Genomic DNA, 19825 nt, shown 5'->3' with positions numbered 1-19825 from the left:
CTGTACGAGATTCTGTCAGAGAAAAATTACAAGCACGTCAGCAAGCACAAGTTGAATTTGCAACAGGTGCAGAACAATTATTTAAACCAATTAATGAGCCAACAAAAAAGATCGCTGAAGCCACCGCATTAACACAGCAAGTTATCGCGGAATTACCAAAACAGATCAGCGAAGCAATAGAGTCTGCTGATAAAACACGTGCTGAAATCGGAGACGTTAAAAATATTGTCGAGGATCTATCTAAACCAGAATTAAAAACTAAATATTTTTCTCAGCAGGGTTATGCAGAAGTTATAGCCAATCCTGTTGCGGTTGCTGCAGCGGGATATCAAATGCGTCATCAGCTTCTAAAGCCAGAATTTTATAACACTCCGGAACATGAGTGGAACGCTAAAGTATTTCGTGAGCATAAAGGTATTTCACAGATCAGCAAAAAATATAAGCGCGAATATGATGAGTTTGTTGAGCGAGTTAATGAAATGAAAAAGGGTGTTTCACCAGCTGCTGAAACACCAACGAAGCGGCGATCTCGACCACGAAGACAACCATCGCCCGACTTGGGTGTAACCGGTAGTGGTCTCGGTGGTAACATTACTTGCCCTGATAATGTTATCAATGACGTATCTCGGTTGGAAGTTCTCATCGGAGGAAAACGTACTGGAAATAACTCCCCGGAAATAATTAATGAAGCGGCTGATATCTGTCAGCGACTATTTCGCGGCGGCATCATGGACACTCACATCTATCGAGAACTTATTGATGAGCTCATCGACGATTAGAGAAATAATAAATAAATAAATGTTAGTACACAATTCTCAACGCAGACCAGTCATGGTCAGAGTGATAAATTCGCGATTACCCGTATACAGAATGACTTATGGAAACGGTTTCGGCGATGTTGTCACGAGATTCTTTGCTGGAGTGGCACCTAAAGCAATACCGATCCTAAAACAATTAGGCATGAAGGCTTTTGATGTTGTTAAAGATAGCGCTATTGGTGCTGTTGGTAGCGCTGCCGGTAAAGCAGTTTCGTGGGTCAAGGACAAACTATCACAATTGGTGCGCAGAAAAAAACCTCCACGGGTAGCGTTACCAGCCACCGCAGACATGCCAGCGAATGTCAGTAAAGTAATAAACGAAGCTGCAAATCAAAAGCTAGCCGCGCTAGTCAACGAAATTCCTGAACAAATAAACACGAGTTTGGTCGCGGGAAGTGGTCTTCGTTTTAGACGATAACTTTTACAATAAAATGTACAAATATGAATCTGACACAGCATTCGACGTAGACGAGCCAGTCTCTAAAAATGAATCAGTGCGTGATTATCAGTATTACTCTTATGACGCACGAGAACCAAACGGACGAAGACGAATTGAACTTCAGGTTCAGGATACAAGTAGATATTTCCTGCCCTCTGAAGCATTTATTGAGGTAGAAGGGAAAATTATAAAAACCGACGGTACAGAATACGACCCCAACTTTAAAGTCGGTTTTGTCAACAATGGAATTATGGCGCTGTTTAGTAGCGCTATTTACATGATTGATGGAAAAAATATCGAAGCGATTCAGAATGATGTCAATGTTGCCACAACTATAATTGGTTTAGCAAGATATTCTGATGATTATACAAGATCATCTGGCCCATCAATGATGTTTGTCAAGGATAATACTGATCATCCTAATCCAGATCAATTTCGTTATGTACAAGTGCCGCGTGATACTGCAGCTGATCCACAGCCAGCTGGAGCTATAGCAAGACCAGGTGCTGCATTTTTGATGCCACACAGCCACAATCCTTAATATAACCTAGGTTTTGCGACGCGTAAATTAATGCTAAAAGGTAATAGCAGAATTTTTTCATGTGCGATTCCGCTGTCTCATATCTTTGGATTTTGCCGGGGTGTCAGAAAGGTAATTTTCGGAGCAAAGCATACAGTCGTGCTTGTTAGAAAAGGCGACGACAGTGATGCGCTATGGCGAGAAGCTGGTGCTGGTGTTGGTGATGCTGCTAACGTAGAAATAACAAAACTATCACTGTGGATGCCAGTACTGTCCCCTGCACTTGCCCAAGAACAGAGACTGCTTTCTTTCATGGATCAGGGTGGCAAAACGCTGCTATCGTGGCTTACAACAACCACAGATAGTTATCAAAGTAACGTTAATGGTTTATTCACGTGGAATATAGCAACACAGCGCCACGACATATTTTCATTGCTTTTCAGGATGTTGCACGATTAGGTTCACAAACACATTCGCATATGTTATTTGATCGACTTGGTGTTACTGACGTTTCTCTGAAAATAAACGGGCATCAAGAACCAGCTGAAGATATACAATTAAAGTTTGATAACAACCATGTTGCACGTGCATATCACCGATTGACAAAGTATCTAGCGCGTGATCTAAATATCGACACTGGTTTGCAAATATCACAGTTGGATTTTATATCTCATTATCCAATCTATTACTTCTCGCTGGAGCATCTGTCGTTGATATTCACTTCAGGGCTACCGTGAATAGAGGAGCTATAGCTAATTACAGAGCCGTCGCGGTCATACTTTCCGATAAAGCAATGTTGCTTGAAGGTACTGGCGGCCGAATGAGAGTTATCGATGCTCCCATTGAAAATCTATAAGTTTTCGAAAACATGTCAATTAGAACAATCTCTGATAAATAAAATGTCATATCATCACGCTAATGTCGCTCTGACCCCTGGTCAGGTCAACAAACTGAAATCCAAGCAAGCATCAGCGTCAGGAACGTCAATAACACTTAAACACGGACAACTTAGTGGTGGTCAAAATAAGTTATCTGTTACTCAAACACAGCTTAATCAAATTAATCACGCAAGAGCATCAGGAAGCGGAGTCAGACTTGATTTTACTGCCACAGCTGTCCGTGACATGGTTAAGTCCGGTGGAATCTTTCCACTTATTCCAATACTTTCCGCAGCAGTAGCACCAGCAGCAGCCGCAGCAGCAAAGGCAGCAGCGTTAGGAGCAGTTGGAACCGCAGCAGGAATGGTACTTAAGAAAGCAGTTGGAGGAAAATATAAACGAGGGGGAAATATATCACAAATAGCACCATTACTAGCAATGGGACCATTGCTTGCTGCTAGAGCATTTCAGCAATCTGGTATCCCATCATCTAGAAATTTTGGACCAGCCCTAGCAAAAGCAGCAGCATCAGCTCTAGTAGGAGCGCTAAGACAACCAAGAACAGGATCAGGTTATAAAAAAACAGGTCGCGGTCTCAGACTCCCAGGAACTCCCGCGTCATGGTACCCAAAACGGTTTTGAAAACGCTTCCAGCGAGTAATTTTGATTTGCTTGATGCTGTCAGACAATTGCGTATAAAAAAATTCAGAGGTGTATTTATGCGAGATGAATTACCGGCACGACCAAACAACAACGAGACAGGAATTATTAATCTCGACAACCGAGAAGGTCCTGGAACTCATTGGGTTGCTTACGCGATCGATCCACGTGGAATTATCTATTTCGATTCGTACGGGCTAGCACCGCCAGTTGAGTTTTTCAGGTACATAAAAAGATTTCCCAACATTCCAGTTTGGCAGTCAACGTTGCCAACACAAACACTAACTGATCCACCTATCTGTGGACAACAGGTATTAAACGTTCTCGATGCAATATCAAGAAATCCAAAAATTCCTCCTCACAAGGTCGTGCACGAATATACTACATTTGAAAACGGCGGTAACAAATAATGGTTGACATTTACGGAAGATCAAGCAGATCCAAGGAGCGCCGCGAAGACGTTGATTTATCGAAGTATGCGACCAAAGATGACGTTGATAATCTTTTGAATGTAGCCGGAGTTGACCCAGATGAGGTTGTTATTTTTCAGGACAGGCACGGCAAACTAAAAACCAGTAACATTAAGTGGAATGACATAATTCGCAGGGTTATTGGAGCTGTCACGGACAACATCGTTGTATTCACTGACAGCGGCAGAATCAGAGATTCGTCGATATCAATTGCGATGCTGCGAGATGATGCACGAAAAGTCGCAGCGACGCGTGTAGCAAAATCCGGCGACATAATGACAGGTGAACTCGGCATGAACGGCAACAAAATAACTGCGTTAGCGGATCCGATAGGTCCCGAGGACGCCACAAATAAACAATATGTTGACGCGCAATACAGACTCGTTGTTGGCTTAGTCAATGACAGAGTAATAAAATCCGGCGACACAATGACAGGCGAACTCCGCATGAACGGCAACAAAATAACCGTGTTAGCGAATCCCGAATCTCCCGAAGATGCCGCAAACAAACAATACGTAGACACCGTTGACGGTAAACTAGCCACGTTGCGGGCAGAGTATGATGTTCACGTGACCGCGTTTACAAGATTTCGAAGAAACGCTCAAAAAACTGGAGATACCGTGGATAAGTTCTTTGGGATTCCTTCAATCGTCGACGTAAAACTTTCTGAAATCAAGACCGACATTGACACGATCAAACAACGGCAGCAGGATATCGTATCGGGTATTCCTGATTTCGTTAACAAAGCCAATCTGATTAAAGTCCCCACTGGAGTTACCTCCGGGCATATCACCAACATCGTATTCACGGTATCATCGGGATTCGCAACATGGTCCCGACGGAATAATTCACTCAAATACACAGCAACAGTTACTGGCGTGTACAGATTGTCTGTGTTTTCCGCCGCTAAGTTTGAAATCTTCACAACGTTTCCCTGGCGTCATTCCACCGATAAGTATTCCGGGGTTTGCACTGTAATACTAAACAGCGGAACCGAAGAAATATTTATACTTGAAGCCGCAGACGAGGAATTAGACTCAACATCTTACTGGTGGTGTTTGGAATTCGTCGCAACAACGCCTCAATTGGTTACGTAATTACCAGTAATTGAAAATCACCAACGATTTCAAATAATGAAATCATCATCAACGACGACATTGAAATCCGAAGGATTTCCAGATGCTCAGCAATACCGGTATGATCAGGTACGCGAATGGCAGTCAACGTTGAAAAACACCATTGACAGATGCGCGACAAAAATAAAAAAATATAAGCGCCGTGTGACTGTGTTAGATATTAGTGTGTATTCGGTATCCGCGGTAGTTGCATCCACGGGTGTGCTATTATCAGCGCTAACTCCGGTAACCGCTGCAATCGCGATCACCATCGCAATTTCGGCATCAGCGACGATAACAGGAGTTGCCAACATCATCGCGAAAAAAATATCCTCGTGCGCGATAACAAAACTACACGAGTATCAACAACTAGCCAACGCGGCCAACAGCGGTTACTCAAAATTGTCCTCGTTGATATCATCCAGCCTTGACGACACAACAATATCAGATTCTGAATTCGCGTTGATGTCCAGCATTTACAACGATTACAAGCGTTCAGCGAATCTTGATTTGAAAACGATGAAGATAAATAATGACTGAGATACTTCAAGAGATAGCCGCAAATACAACTCCGACAAGGACCACGATGATCACAATATCTTCGACGCAACCAGAATTTAATGTTAATTTTCCAACTGCAATTCCAGTTACCGAAATCGCGTTGGCACAATTACGAGTATATCACAGTTGGCCCAACATCAGGTCGACATCATTTCACAGACAGTTGCCAAATAACTCATTTGTATTTTCGTATAAAAACCGCGACGACGGCACACCAGATTGGAACATCATTGTGTTACCAACAGGGTCTTATCAGATAGAAGAAATCAACAAGGAAATACAGCGTCAAATGAAGCGTATCATCGGAAGCGAAGCAAAGATCAATATAATCGCACACGAGCCAACGTTGTCAACGATCATCGAAATCTCAACGCCGGGTTACCACGTAGACATTTATAACAGTTCAATCAGAACAGTATTAGGATGGCCTGAAAATCCACCACCAGAACCAGCGACACCATCTGAACCTAAAAGGTCTGATTATACCACTGACGAGCAGGAATATCATTTCACGGAAGCTTCTGCTGAAAAATATATTGTCCCAATACTAGGAACGGATGATATTCCCAATCCAAAATATTTTCTTGATGCATCAAAAAAACACTGGACTTTAGAACACAACAAAAACTATAGTTACTCGGTAACAGATTTTATGGATGTATTTAATTATTATCGTGAATTGCACAATCGACGACTAAAAACTTTACGTTCGCGCTTTCAATCACATATCAGCGATGTAACAGGTTCCCGTGATGATATCATCAGCGAGATCAAAGTATTAAATAAAGTCGCGAGTTTCATGAACATTTTGAACAACAGAGCAGTTGCTGCCTTAGCTGCAGAAATCGAGAGAGTAAAAAATAGAATAAATGAATTTTCAAAAAGAGAGAAAGAATTGCTAGCGAACCCTGTTGGGAGCATTGGTGAGCGTCTAGCAGCAGCAGGAGCTGTGGGATTCATTATTAAATTTAGAAAAGACGAAGAAGAAAAATTACGTGTTATCCGAGAAATGTTAGAGGAACTTAAAATCAAAGAAGATGAGATATTGAATTTTAAACTGCCAGGATACGCCCCCCCCCCCCGGCTGAGTTAAAAAAAATCAGTTACTGATATCGTCGATGAATACTTCCCGGATATTCTTGCCGCGTACAAGCGAATCCTGTCACTGTCAACTATCCTCGGACACGATAATTTCACCAGCGGTGATGGCAGACATATTTCTCCGGGAATAGTAAATATCACCGATGTCGTTGCGGTCAATCTTGTATGTGACGTAATCGATGGCAGTTACAGCGTAACCACGACGGAATCAAATCAAGCCCAGCAGGGGTTTATATTGTACTCATTTACTCCCAGAGAACCACCTGGATTTTTGATTGTGCAAGAACCAATCAATCCTGTATTTCTGCGGTGTCATAACCCTACGCTGACAAGGATAAATTTTAAAGTTACTGACCAACAGGGCAGACTTTTGGACCTGCGCGGGGAGACCATCAGTGTAAACTTGCTGGTGAAATCTTTCAATTAGCGATATCATAACATAATAGCATGTCCCTGAAATCTTCGAATGAAAATCGTAAACGATTTCACCAGCAACATGACAGTGATTGGGAATCCGAAACACAAAGTGTTTCCAGTGATTGTGCTGTCACCGATGATGAATCACTGACAGCACAATGTGATTCTGACAGTGATTTTATTGTCAGTGATTCAGATGAAGAAACACAAAGTGTTTCCAGTGATTCCGACAGTGATTCCGATGATAGCCCGGTGGGAAACGGCATCGTAATCAGAGACAGCAGAGTCGTGATAAATTATATTAAATAAGCACATACGTATAATGACTGAAAATGAAAATCACTACCAGCACGTTCGCGTGCACATATTTGACCAAAAAGAACTTGCCGATGCGATCAGAGCCGCATTTAATGCACCATTTCATCATCGTCTGGGACAAACCCGGATACGGTGTTTCCGTGACGGCACCGATAAGATGTTGCTGAGTAACGACGATGTTGAGCGGCTGCGTGACCGTGATTACATTTACGTGTTCTTCAGCGATGATGAAATTTTGAACTATGCACACTCATGTTTGTCCCGGGAGCAGTTAGATAACGTTCTCGCGGGTGGAAATATTCCTTGATGCTGCATTTAAACATATAAAATTCAAGCAAAATATAGCGCGATGAAATTTTCATGTTTCAACGACGATCGCTGCCCGACCCAATATCTCAGCAACTGCACGATATCTGATATTGTTGGAATCGAATACCTGTCGGTGTTTGAAAATATTACCTATGTCCCTCTCGCTGACACCATTTGGGGGTCTTTGCCGGTATGTCGTATATCTCCGCTGTCGTTGCCGCTGAGGTTTACCCAACGTGGTCTCCTGGAAGAGTATGAAGATCGTAAAAAATTTTATTTCTTTAAAATCATGTATGGTTACGGTAGCCGCGTTAGATCCCACGAAGACTACCATGAATACAACACAATTGGCCGACTACCGATACGCGGCATTGAAGCGCTTAAATTTCTTGAACGAATTATGATAATCGTGTTATCCAGTTAATCCCTGTCAAGGTCACGCAGTTGTTGCTCCCATTCCGTCGCGGATTTATCCGCTGGGGCAATCTTTACTCGTTTCTTTTTTTTACCCATGGGTTTCCCCGCCGCCGCCGTTGATTTCTCAGCGTTATATGCCTGGGCTAATTTGCTGTTATCTTGCTTCAGCTTGTTAAGCTTCTCGCTGAGTTCTTGATTACGCCGCTGTTGCAGGGTAAACTCTTGTTCGATTGCAGCTCTATTTTTTTTAGCTGTTGAATCGTCTTCGTAAGGTGCATGGTCACACCTAATTCGAGACATTTTGCATCCATGGAAGCTATTACGCTGTTTAATCTAGTTGATTCTTCGCGGGCACTTAACACGTCAGCGACGAGTTGGTCATTAGCTGCCGCTAACTGCGCTGCTTTTTCTTCGAGTTGTTGGCAGCGCTCTACCGCGGAATCTCGCTGTCGTGTCAACGATGTTATCTCAGCGTGATTAGGTTTCGTTGAAATTTTTGGTCTGATCGAGTCAGGATCGCTCTAACGCCATATTTCGTAAATTCTATTATAACCGACATGAAACCGTTTGGCGATGTCAGCGATCGGAACGACTCCGCGTTGAAGTTGAATTTGTCTGACTTGTTCGACATCGAGAGTTACCTTCATATGATAATGCGAAAAAAATAATTTTCGGATGATTATTACCGCTGGTTTTCGCGGCGTAAAAAAATATCACGAAAAATTTTTTTTGTCAAAATGCTGCAATTGTTCACTATGATAATTGTTACGGTAATTATTATCGGGAAATTTTTACCATAATTTATTCGTCGATGAGTAATTTATCGAGCTTATCAGAAAGAACATTTGAGAGCTTTTCCTGCTCAAATATTTTTCCGATGTCGTCGAGGATCCTCGCTATGGTGCGGGCTACCGGCACGAAAACCTTAATTTGGTCTCGGTGCTGATAAATAATTTTAGATCGAAGTTCATCATTGAGCATCTTCGCTATTCTGTATTCGCGCTTATGAGTTTTATAACCTTGTGCGCGAGCTTCTGCTACGCTGTCGTATTGATCTGTCAACCACGTAGAATTAAAAATTTCACTGGCTGTGGTGAATTTCTTTACGGCGTTAATTTCATCGGTAAGTGTTGCAATGGTTTCTTCGTTCATATACCATAGCGCGCTGTTTGTCTTTAATTTACTGTCAACGTTAGGCAGGTTCATAAAAAGATATAAATTTATCGTATTTTTCCGAGTATACTGTCTTTGTCACCGCGTTGATATTCCTGCAAATCGATGACTTATTTATACCAAAATATTTGGCGGCAGAATACATTGATGAAAATTCTATCTCGTCGTCCTCATCGGCATCGATGATAACAGCAATAACAGGTATCGGATTAATCTGATGATAAATTCTTGTTGTGTTACGAATGTTTTCACTCTGAGTAACAGCTCTTAAGTTTTCTATGCGGTTATCTAATTTATCTCTGTTGATGTGATCAATAACTAATCCCTGCTTGATCGGTCCATGAAAACACTCAAAAATAAATCTGTGAAGATAATAATTTTTTCCTTCGCCGCCGCGATAAACCTTAATTTTTTTATAACCACTATTACAAACATTTCCGAGTGGTGTTTTTAATCTACTGCTTCTAACTGTTCCATTGGATGAAGATTCGTAGTTATCGTAGATTGGATGTCTTCTGAATTCCATTTGTCTATGCTAGATGCCTCTTGCTTGTTTAAATAATAGTTCGGGTGGTTGTCGATGTATTCCTGTTCCGTGAAGATACGATTGTGCTTACGCTGGTAATACCTGGCGAGCTCACGAAATCTCTTACCGCCACATCCTGAACATAATTTTGTTTTTCCACGGATTGCAATACCGCATACGGCACAAGTAACTCCGCCGTTGGATCCTCGCTTGAAATTTTGATTATGAGATGCACAATATTCGCCGACACATCGTCGTTGGCATCGCTGTTTAGTCCCTGCAATTTTCCATCCACAATAGTTTTCAGGCATATATATATGCCATTTTTTTAATTAGACATATTTGTTCTACTCTTATATATGGATGAATTTAACAGATTGTCATCGATAAGACCAGCCCGGGGGAGATTTGACCTTGATAGGTTAACCGGTGATGCGCAACGAAAGGATTTAATAACGCTGAATAGCATCATCGGACGCGCGAAACAGGAATTTCGTGATGATGGTGCAAGTCACGTATTCTCGACGTATAAAATTATCCGTGAGAGTTCCGAAGATATTCTTGAAGATCTGTTTGGGGAAAATGTCATCGACGGCACGATGACAGATACGCGCGCGGGCAACATTGTTAAATGTCTTGATGATAGCAAATATTATATGTTGATAAAATTTATCGTCGGTGTCGATGATGAACTCGGTGATCAACAATGGATTATCATTGATAAACGCGATTCTGTCCTTGCCAACGGAAAAACAGTTTTGTTAGGTCGTCATAGCAGACCAGGAATGCTCGTTGGAATTGATATTCCATATTATGTCAGAGCGTATCCTGTAACTGCAGTCATTTACGGGTTATATGCGGTAAAAAAACCAAAAATTGATAAACTCGCTCCGATGAAAACGTCGACGGTGTTGAATTGTGTAGCCGAGCGAGTAATGGAACATTTCAGCAACGCAGCGCGGGGCAACGGTTTAACACCGTCGAGAAAATCCAAGATAACAACATGGGCTAATCAAGTCAGAGATAGCGGAGCATCAATGCTCAAATCTGTACCGATTTCTCTTGCATGTGTTTTTCCGGTTGTCGAGACATTTACAGGACATCCACTGTTATAAATATGGGGTCTAACAGGAGTTATCGTTAGAGTTTGGGTTGTACTCACTGTAAATTTTGAAAACTCGCATCTATTATTTATTTGATCTCAGTGATCAATATTACATATTATATTAAGCTACAATGCCTAATTTTATATATGATATATTTATAAGGTGTGTTAAATCGGGTTTACCGATTGATAAAATATTGTAAAAGCTGGATTCTGCGGAAAGGAAATCTAATTTTAGTTAAGATCTTAAGAGGACAGTGATATCAAAGCGATATTTATAGGGACAAAAATTAAAAAAGTATCCTCTTGATCATGTCTTTATCTAAATCATGATTTTAAATATGAACGATTTTTAATGAAAACTGTCTCAACAGTCTTTCAAATCAAACTATCTGATGACCTACGTACTACTTTGTAGATTTCAACCGATTCTAACGTCACGTAATGCCAATCATTCATTCGTGAATAGTTGTATACATACGCGTCCACTACCTCCTTAAATTTGCGAATGCGCCTCAGTCACCCAAAAATTTACGTAAAGGTGAGTAGTTGAAAATAATGGGATTTATTATTGCTTGCTTCCTTCATTGCTTTCTTTTTTTCTTTAAACAATTCTCTGAAGAGTTAATTTTAATTTACCTTTGTAAATAAGTTCCGAATCGCTTCCAGAGCACGACGTGCGTCCCCATCTTACATAAGTTGAACCGAAGCCTAAAAATAGGAAAAGGTGCACATGTAAATTATTTATTATTTAAACTATTTTAAATCACATATTTAACTTATTCAAGCAAAAACGTAACTAATGTCTATTTTAAAATGAAGCCAAAGTTGATGATAATGATGATGATGATGATGATTATTTTGGTCGAGACGGCCATGACAATGGTCTTAAAATATGTATCAGAAAGTACCTAAAGCAACAAGTACCTAAAGCAACAAGTTGTTGTGTAAAATTCAAGAAACAACGTTAGCTCAACTCATAATTCAACAGTTATGATTTAGAACATTCATAGTTATTTAGAAGGACTGCATAAACATTATAGAAATGTGAAATAAAATAGCCCAATCTTCTGTTCCAAACAATATTCTAGCCTTCAAAGATGGAACATATAGGCATGTGAACATAATTTGTCTTATTAAATTTAGTTCTGCTTCCAGACGAACAATCTTTTGTCAACATACTTCAAATTGAACCATTACCTGTGTCAGTTGCTGATCTGCATCCCCTTGGAGAACGAAACGTGTATCTGTCTCATTTAGGGAAAGACCTTTGTATACTCACAAGAGAAGTAGTACAAGAAACATGAATAAATCCATTGCGATGTGCTACGTCGCTCCTACATGGAACAGTTTTTATTGTCATGTCAGTATCTATAAATGGAGCTCATGTTGGTCATGTGACATTTACATTCATAATTACTGAAACTTTGAACTTCTTGCCCTGCACTTGATAAGTCACGGCAGAATAATGAAATGTAAAAAAGAGAGTATACTCAATGCATCGCAAACGGAAGACGTTTGTCCTTATGTTAGAGCGTTTAAAGTTGTTCAGACTGCCACAGTATTATTTAAAAAATATATTTGATGACAACTTTGGGAAGTTTTGCAAATATAAAGAAGAAATATATTATAAGTTGTCTGCTGTCACAAAGGAAAAATTGCGTGTATTTCAGTCTAATGGGGTATGTTTCAGACGGAAGCATCATCACTGATTTTAAAAATCTAAGATCCCTCTATTTCGAAGATATGCCCTATTTATGACTATGAACCAGACCGGTAGTCACAATACTGTTGAGAATTAAATGAAACTCAAGCTAAAAACGTTTTAGAAATAGTTCTATGTAATGATAAAAGCAAATAAATAACCACTCCACCGTTAACTCGATGTCATTTCTCTCCAATTCGAAGCTTTCAATTGCAATTCCATAGTTAAGGTATGGACGGGAAGGTATTTGTTGTCTATACCGGGTGACTGCATTACTTCAGTAGTCTGTCGAAAGGTCTAACAGGTATTCTGATGTTGAGAACGTGGCACATACTGTAAATGTTTATTGTGAAGAAATGATCGATCCTATCACCAAAACTGATTCTTTCTCCTTGAAATAGAGATATATCTATGTCCAAGGCTAGATGATACTTGTCATTGTTTGCCACATAACTAATGCTTAGGTCTTTGCAGATCTCCTGGATGGTCAAGTCATGAGGTTTAATATCCACACCAGGGCCAGGAATTAAATTTGAGACAACGGCCACAACTGTAGGAATGATCTCATGGAGTCAGGCTCCATTCTGCAATCTGAACTGATCAGGACGTATATCATTCTAAATAATGTCTCATTATTATGACTATGAAGAAAGATTTCTTATTGACTGTTAATCGTTGTGCTCTTGAAAAATTTTGTTAAGAACTGCCATGTGTTTAACCGGCAAATGAGCAAACCCGGTCAGGAGAACCTTTAAGGAGATTAAGAGGATTTTATACTATGGACTGCTGTTTAGCTCTTATTGGTGACAAGTAACAGGACACTAGATGGTTTATATAACCTTTGATGTGGCCTTTGATGAAATCCAACTTGATTTAATACAGTTGCATGCTGTTGTGGTTTATTGAATGCTCATTCTTTTTTCGCATCTTTATTAACAATTAATTCGCTGCAAAAAAAAAGAATGTAAAGTTTCTAATCTATTTACTTGTACCAGAATGGACTACTAAAAAACTGTCAATAAATTATGTGCTAAAATTTGAAATCAATGACTTTTAAATTTCCTTAGAGTAGCCTTTCAGAAATTTCTTACTATTCCCAGAGACACTAACCTTCCTTGGAAACCCAAATTAATTATATATCTTACCAATCAAATCGATTCTACTCATTACATTTCGCACTTGCTATAATGACGGGATATTCCTCAACAATGTTATTAAAACTGAATTACGACTGTACCGTTCCGGACAGTAACAGCGTAGAAACAAAACCGATACTAATACCATGTTGCAATTCCTAGCAGTCCGATTATTTCTAAAGCTAATATATCCATCCCTCATCTGGAAATGTTCTATGAATTGCATTGGTTGACATCCTCTACATAGGTCCAATTTTAGAGGCTGCATGATAAACCCAGACAAGGAAATCCCAGCCAAGGGTTACATTATTTGTCTCCCCACGAGAGGAAGACAAAAATGCGACCCCGCGACTGGGATTTCCTTGTCTTGGTACAAATGCCGACATAGGTTTTGTTTTCTCACCCAATTTATTTTTTTATTTAAATTAAAATAACCCCGCACATTTGCAATATAGTCAGCAGATTCAAAAACACAGTATTCATTAGGTTCTACTATTGTCTCTCAGTCTGTATAAAGGTAATCAGGTTTTGTACTCTTTTATGAAAATATGAATAATTATCTAACTATAATCTAGCTGTATATGCTACTCTTGGAAAAGAAACAAAAAACAAAAAAAATCAAGAAAAAGTTATAATTTTGATGTGCTGCAATATTAAATCATGAACGTCTTGAGCCACGCTATTTTATTTTGTAAACGCGCATTGATACGATTATGTTATTGAGGGCAATGGGGTGCACACAAGTACTACGCATGAGAAAATAAAAACATAAAATCATTTGATATTAATATTGTATTGTCACATTTACTTGATAGTTGTCATGTGAAAATAACAATAAGTAATTAATAACTTTTATACGGATAACTTGTAACTTTCATGAGTTCTGATTTGGAAAAGTTCTATGGTAGGCAACGGTATGATAAAGTACACTGCTCAGTCTAACGAAGAGTGTAATTACAATGAGATTTCTAATTCATATTTTTGAAAATTTATATTTTCTGTCCTGGAAGTATAGCATGTTGCTATTACTACTTTCATGAATTGTCATTTGTTTACAATGTTTGATTCAACTGGGGATGATTGTGGGTGTTTGACAAAGTTTGAAGAACACAGATCAGACATCACACATTTCTGATTGTTGCCGGATTTGCGGATGCTCTTGAGAGAGTTTGGATTTTTGTATATCCAGAGATGTGTATTGTGTCTAGAATAGTGTTTTCTGTTATAATTCGTTCAACACAGCATCGCGAATATTATTCTATCTGCCACTCAGTAAATTTTAAGGTCAGCTTCATTAAATCTAGCTAAAAGTACCTAATTCGTTTCATACAAAGTATTTAAAACTAAAGAGATACATTTAGCTACATTTAATGACAACTAACGTGAAAATTTAGTAAGTTACAGTTAGGATAAAATTCGCCATGCTGTGTATAGTTTATAGCATAATACCAAATAACTCAACTTCATGGGCGTGTGTGTATGTGTATGTCTGTCTCTCTGAAGAATAAAAATTATACGGTGTGCTGTCGAAGTTGGAGAGATTTTAAGTTGCTTTATGAGTGAATGTCATTTTGTTTTATATCTGTTGTTGTTGTTTGATTTTATAATAACTCTGTCAAGCACAGCAGAGGACAACAACGGTTTCTTCTTTTTAAAAGTAGTTCATAGCGTGTGGACACCATGACTGAGACGACCTGACTGAGATAGCTAGAATGAGACAAGAAAAGTAAGGTCAGCAAAAAAAGCTAGATTTCACTGTCGCATCGGAGAGAAAAGGTAGTCTCTGACCTTATAGTATACTATCGGTGATATCTCACTAAAGAGCTATTACATTACCGTGATTCACTTTGCACTCAGTAAATGATAGCTTCACGCATGTAGTATATGGATGGTATGGGTACAAATATGTACCTATGGGTTCAACGGACGTAATCCACTCTTCGGCCATCTTGGAAAAACGACACTATGGGTGTCCACGGGAATTCAAGATTACAACATCATATAGCCTTGACATTGGGGAATGGTATGTTTACCTATTGGACTTTTATAATTCAACACCCACTCTTATGATCAAAACAAAGGAGAGAAATGAGAGTTTGGAATGGACAATAACACACATATTGACTATCCACCTCATAACCATGCCGTCATACATACATCAAAAGAAGAGGTAGGTCATATCTTCATAGATGGCTAGAGAACGAATGACTTGACTTATCGAAAATGACAATATTTACAGACTGAAAACACATCAAAGATAAGGTTTTGGTACGTGGCCTACTGTAGTGTGTCATGTTTTACACTCCGCTAATAAGATTTCGTCTTAAAAATTTCATCTATTGCGTTTTGTTTCTCCTATCTGTTAATCAAAATATGAGTGGACGCATGAGGTGATATTTGACTTTATACATGATGATAACTCAGAATTTGTTTTTGGTGATGTACTATGTGAAAGTGATTCATTTTCACTACCAAGAAAAGGAAAGATTGTTTGAGAAAAAACAGTTTCGGCAAATTAGTTCTGCAACGTGTTGTATATTTGGAATACACGCTTTCAATGGCAGGTTGCATGAAGATTTTGACGGCAATTTCACTTCTATCGATAATGCATGCGCGAGCATTGTAGACAACATGGTTGTTTACTCAGGACTTTACCAGTTATTGCCAAATTTATGAAACATTATTAAATTAAATTAAATTAAATTAAATTAAATTAAAATTATCCATCGGTTTAGCTACTTATGCCGTAAGGCTCTTTCGAGATTTAAATGTTCTAGTCATAAACATTTTATAGAAACATGATAATGTTTCAACTTCATATCATTTGTGTCATTTTTGTTATCGCATTATCTTGGAGTCAGTAGAAGATGAATATTTTGCATTTTTCATTGGTAAACATTATCAAGATCCAAGATAAAGTATTTAGACAAACAAAAAATACTAATCCATCTTTAGGCAAATTTTACGGCCTACAGTCAACACAAAATCCTTCTATTATTCACAGAGTTGCATTATTTATATGCCATTTCCTGCGTTGCCAATAAATTAATAGAGTATTTATATAAACGCAATATGTTTATGTACTGTTCAGATGGAATATTTTGTCTTTGCATATATTATTCTATTATGGCCTAGATTACCAATTATAAATATTGAATCTATTGCCAAATCAACCTCTGTACGTTCAAAAAAGAAAAGAGATAGCATGTGCATATGTGTGTAATAAAAAGAACAAATTGTACATAAATTTGATTTACAACAGGGAGAACAGGAACGATAACAAATCAAGTCTTCTGATCACGACTTCCGTTTGGTGCATTCTCGTTAAGTTCCTCTCGAATTTATATTTATAACTTTTATAATTAATTGTTTATTTAGTTATACAAAACTTGTTGGTTTTGCTTCTTTCTGCATCTTTATTTATGACGATAGTGTTGCAACAGACATTGGGGGGGGGGGGGGGGGGCTCGTCCGGGATACGTATGTTAGACATATTTCAGAGAAAATGAAATTGTTTTGATATTTGATTAATTTTGTTTCGGAATTTTGCTAGTTCCTGGTCTTTAGATTTTAGGTACTGAAACCAACAAACTTTCACAATGTCATTAAAAGTGGAAAACTTTATTTTAAATCCTACCTGGGAAAAGTTAGAGTCCTTGAAAAGTTTGAATTCTCTCAACTTGCCAGGCAATTTGATTTTTCAGAGAGAAAGCCATCTTTGTTAAACAAGAAATAAACAATATTTTCGTTAAAAATTCGCAAAAAACGAATATTTTGGATAAGAGGACCTTTGGTTTTTATTAGTAAGTCTTAGAGCTGAGCGGTATTACCGGTTTACCGGCTTACCGCGGTATTTGTTTCAGGTGTACGTACCACGGTACCTTTTAACTGTACCGGTACGTCGGTAGTTTTCATCAGTAAGGATTGTAGTGAAATTCCCTATGAATCTTTTAACGACTTTATTGGTATTACAAAATAGTTTAAAATATGTATCTTTTCTTTCTTTGACAAAACCATTGCTTCAGTCAGAAATCAATGGCGAACAAGTATAATTCAATTTACGATCCCTTAATCACATCTGTGACAACATGCCAAATGAATTGCTGTGAAACATATTCGGGCAAAATTCAACTTTCAGAATAATTTCGGATCAAGAAAACAAAAAGCAATTAAAATTAAAACGCGAGTCATGTTTTAATTATTTACTAGCATATATGTATTCCTTTGTAAGACTGAGGATCATCCTAATATTTTCAGGAGTGCACTTGCTTTTTAACTATACGTAATTATCAAGTCCACTAAATATTTCTTGTTTGTTGAATAAGTGTGTTTAATGTTTACTGGCTTTGTTCGGGTGTTGGCATCCCACTCAAAGTTTCCCTGCCTATTGTATCAATAATGTAGCTAGAAACGTGTAGACTTCAATACCGAGACTTCATATTTTATCAATAGGCTCTTTAATGTCAGCACGGTTGTTTTTAGCCATATCAGCTATAGTGTAAGCTTAATCATCTCACTTTAGCTACAGCTTTTAGATTGCAACTTACACAACAATTAGCAGACACATACAAATTCATCTACTGTAAGGTGCTGGTCATTTCATTATCGGGGCGGGGGCGGGAAGCTGCGATTTTCGTTTGAGCTGAAAAATTTAATTTTCTTTTATTTCAAGAAATTAATGGTTTTTCATCATCACATCATTGTTCATTGATGGAACGTGTTACTATTGTGCTATAAATCAGAGCAAGATATTTTTTTAAAGTCATTCGAAAGACGGAAATTAAACAAAAAATTGCCAGGCCCATGCCTCCAGAACATTTGAATTGTTGGTCCATAATATAACTGCGGTATACCCAGGTACGTATCTCGCTACGCTGGAAAACACAAAATTGATCGCTGTATCCAGTTCTAGCAAGTCTTCTTCTGGCTCTAACTTGCAATTTATGGAAATGAAATTAAAATACAAGAATGAAAGAAAGTTAAGAAAACTTGAGCTTGAAAAAGAAGAACGAGAATTGGAAATGAAAATGCAAATACAGGAAAAAGAAAGAGAAAGGCAAATTCAGAAAGAATAAAGATATATGCAGATCAGATTGCAAACAAGAAAAGATGCAAATGAAATTAAAATACGAAAAGAAGAGATATGCAAATAAAATTTCAAATGAAAAAGAACAAAGGGAGATGGAGATGCAATTAAACTCAAAAGAATTAGAACTGGCAAGTATAAAGTAGCCCACTCATGAAACGTCAGTTTCCAATGTTAAATAACATATTAGATTAGTACCCCGTTTTAAAGGAAGAGATGTAAATCAATATTTTTCACATTTTGAAAAAATAATCGAGAATTTAAAACGGCCAAGAGAGCACTGAACTTTGTTATCACACAGTGTACTTACTTGAAAAGCTCGTGAAGTTTATACTTCACTGTCAGTAGAAGCAAGTGCCGATTATGGTATGGCCAAGGAATGTATCTTGAAGGGTTATGATTTGGTACCTGAGTGGTATCGACAGAGGTTTATGAATCGCAAAGCAAAAGGAAAGAAAATAGCCGCACCCATGTCGAGTTTGCTAATGGGAAAAGTACAACTAATTGATTGGTGGTGTACATCTAACAAGTTTGATAAGGATCATGACAAACATAGACAACTCAAAATTAATCGAATAGGTCAAGAACTGCATGCATAGTGACGTCAAGATATAGCTTGAAAAACACCAGGTAGACACTTTGGAAAGCGCTGCTCGTACAACTGATGATTATTTCTTGACTCACAAAGTTTCATTTGTCAATATGTTTTTATCCTAGCAGATGGCTAGTAAGAATCAAATTCAGTCTCAAGCAAATGCTTACAGATTTTAATCTGGCACAACTTGTAATAATCCAACGTCTGATAAGACTGATCAGAAATACTTATCTCTTTCTACGTACACTTATTGCAGAAACGTGGAACATGTTATTTCTGTTTGCTTTAGGTTTAAAAATAAGCAACAGAATAAAGAAAGAGCAGTTCCAAATGCTCTTTTCTCGCGTAGGTCAATGTCGTCTTGAGATATCATTTGTTTCAGAGGGTTATAAGCGAAGCTGATTCTGCAGATGTACCAGCTTGCTATTGTTTGAAAAATGTGTTCCGTATGAGAAAGTAGAGACCACCTGAGGTAC

At 38.4% G+C, this 19825-nt stretch overlaps 1 protein-coding gene across 2 annotated transcripts in view; it reads right to left on the bottom strand.

Moving 5' to 3' along the window:
• LOC149779632 (uncharacterized) overlaps window positions 1-19825 on the bottom strand; it is a 69096-nt gene that overhangs the window by 25546 nt on the left and 23725 nt on the right. For both annotated transcript variants that reach the window (XM_089940429.1, XM_089940428.1), the window contains exon 3: window positions 11467-11538. In XM_089940429.1, the coding sequence (XP_089796555.1) occupies window positions 11467-11538 (72 nt within the window). The remainder of the gene's footprint in view (window positions 1-11466; window positions 11539-19825) is intronic.

Source organism: Sinohyriopsis cumingii, chromosome 17 (assembly GCF_028554795.1).
Source record: "Sinohyriopsis cumingii isolate HCF-2022 chromosome 17, ASM2855479v2, whole genome shotgun sequence".
Lineage (NCBI taxonomy): Eukaryota > Metazoa > Mollusca > Bivalvia > Unionida > Unionidae > Sinohyriopsis > Sinohyriopsis cumingii.
The sequence above is the reverse complement of the archived record's forward strand: the minus strand, read 5'-3'. Positions and strand labels throughout refer to the sequence as shown.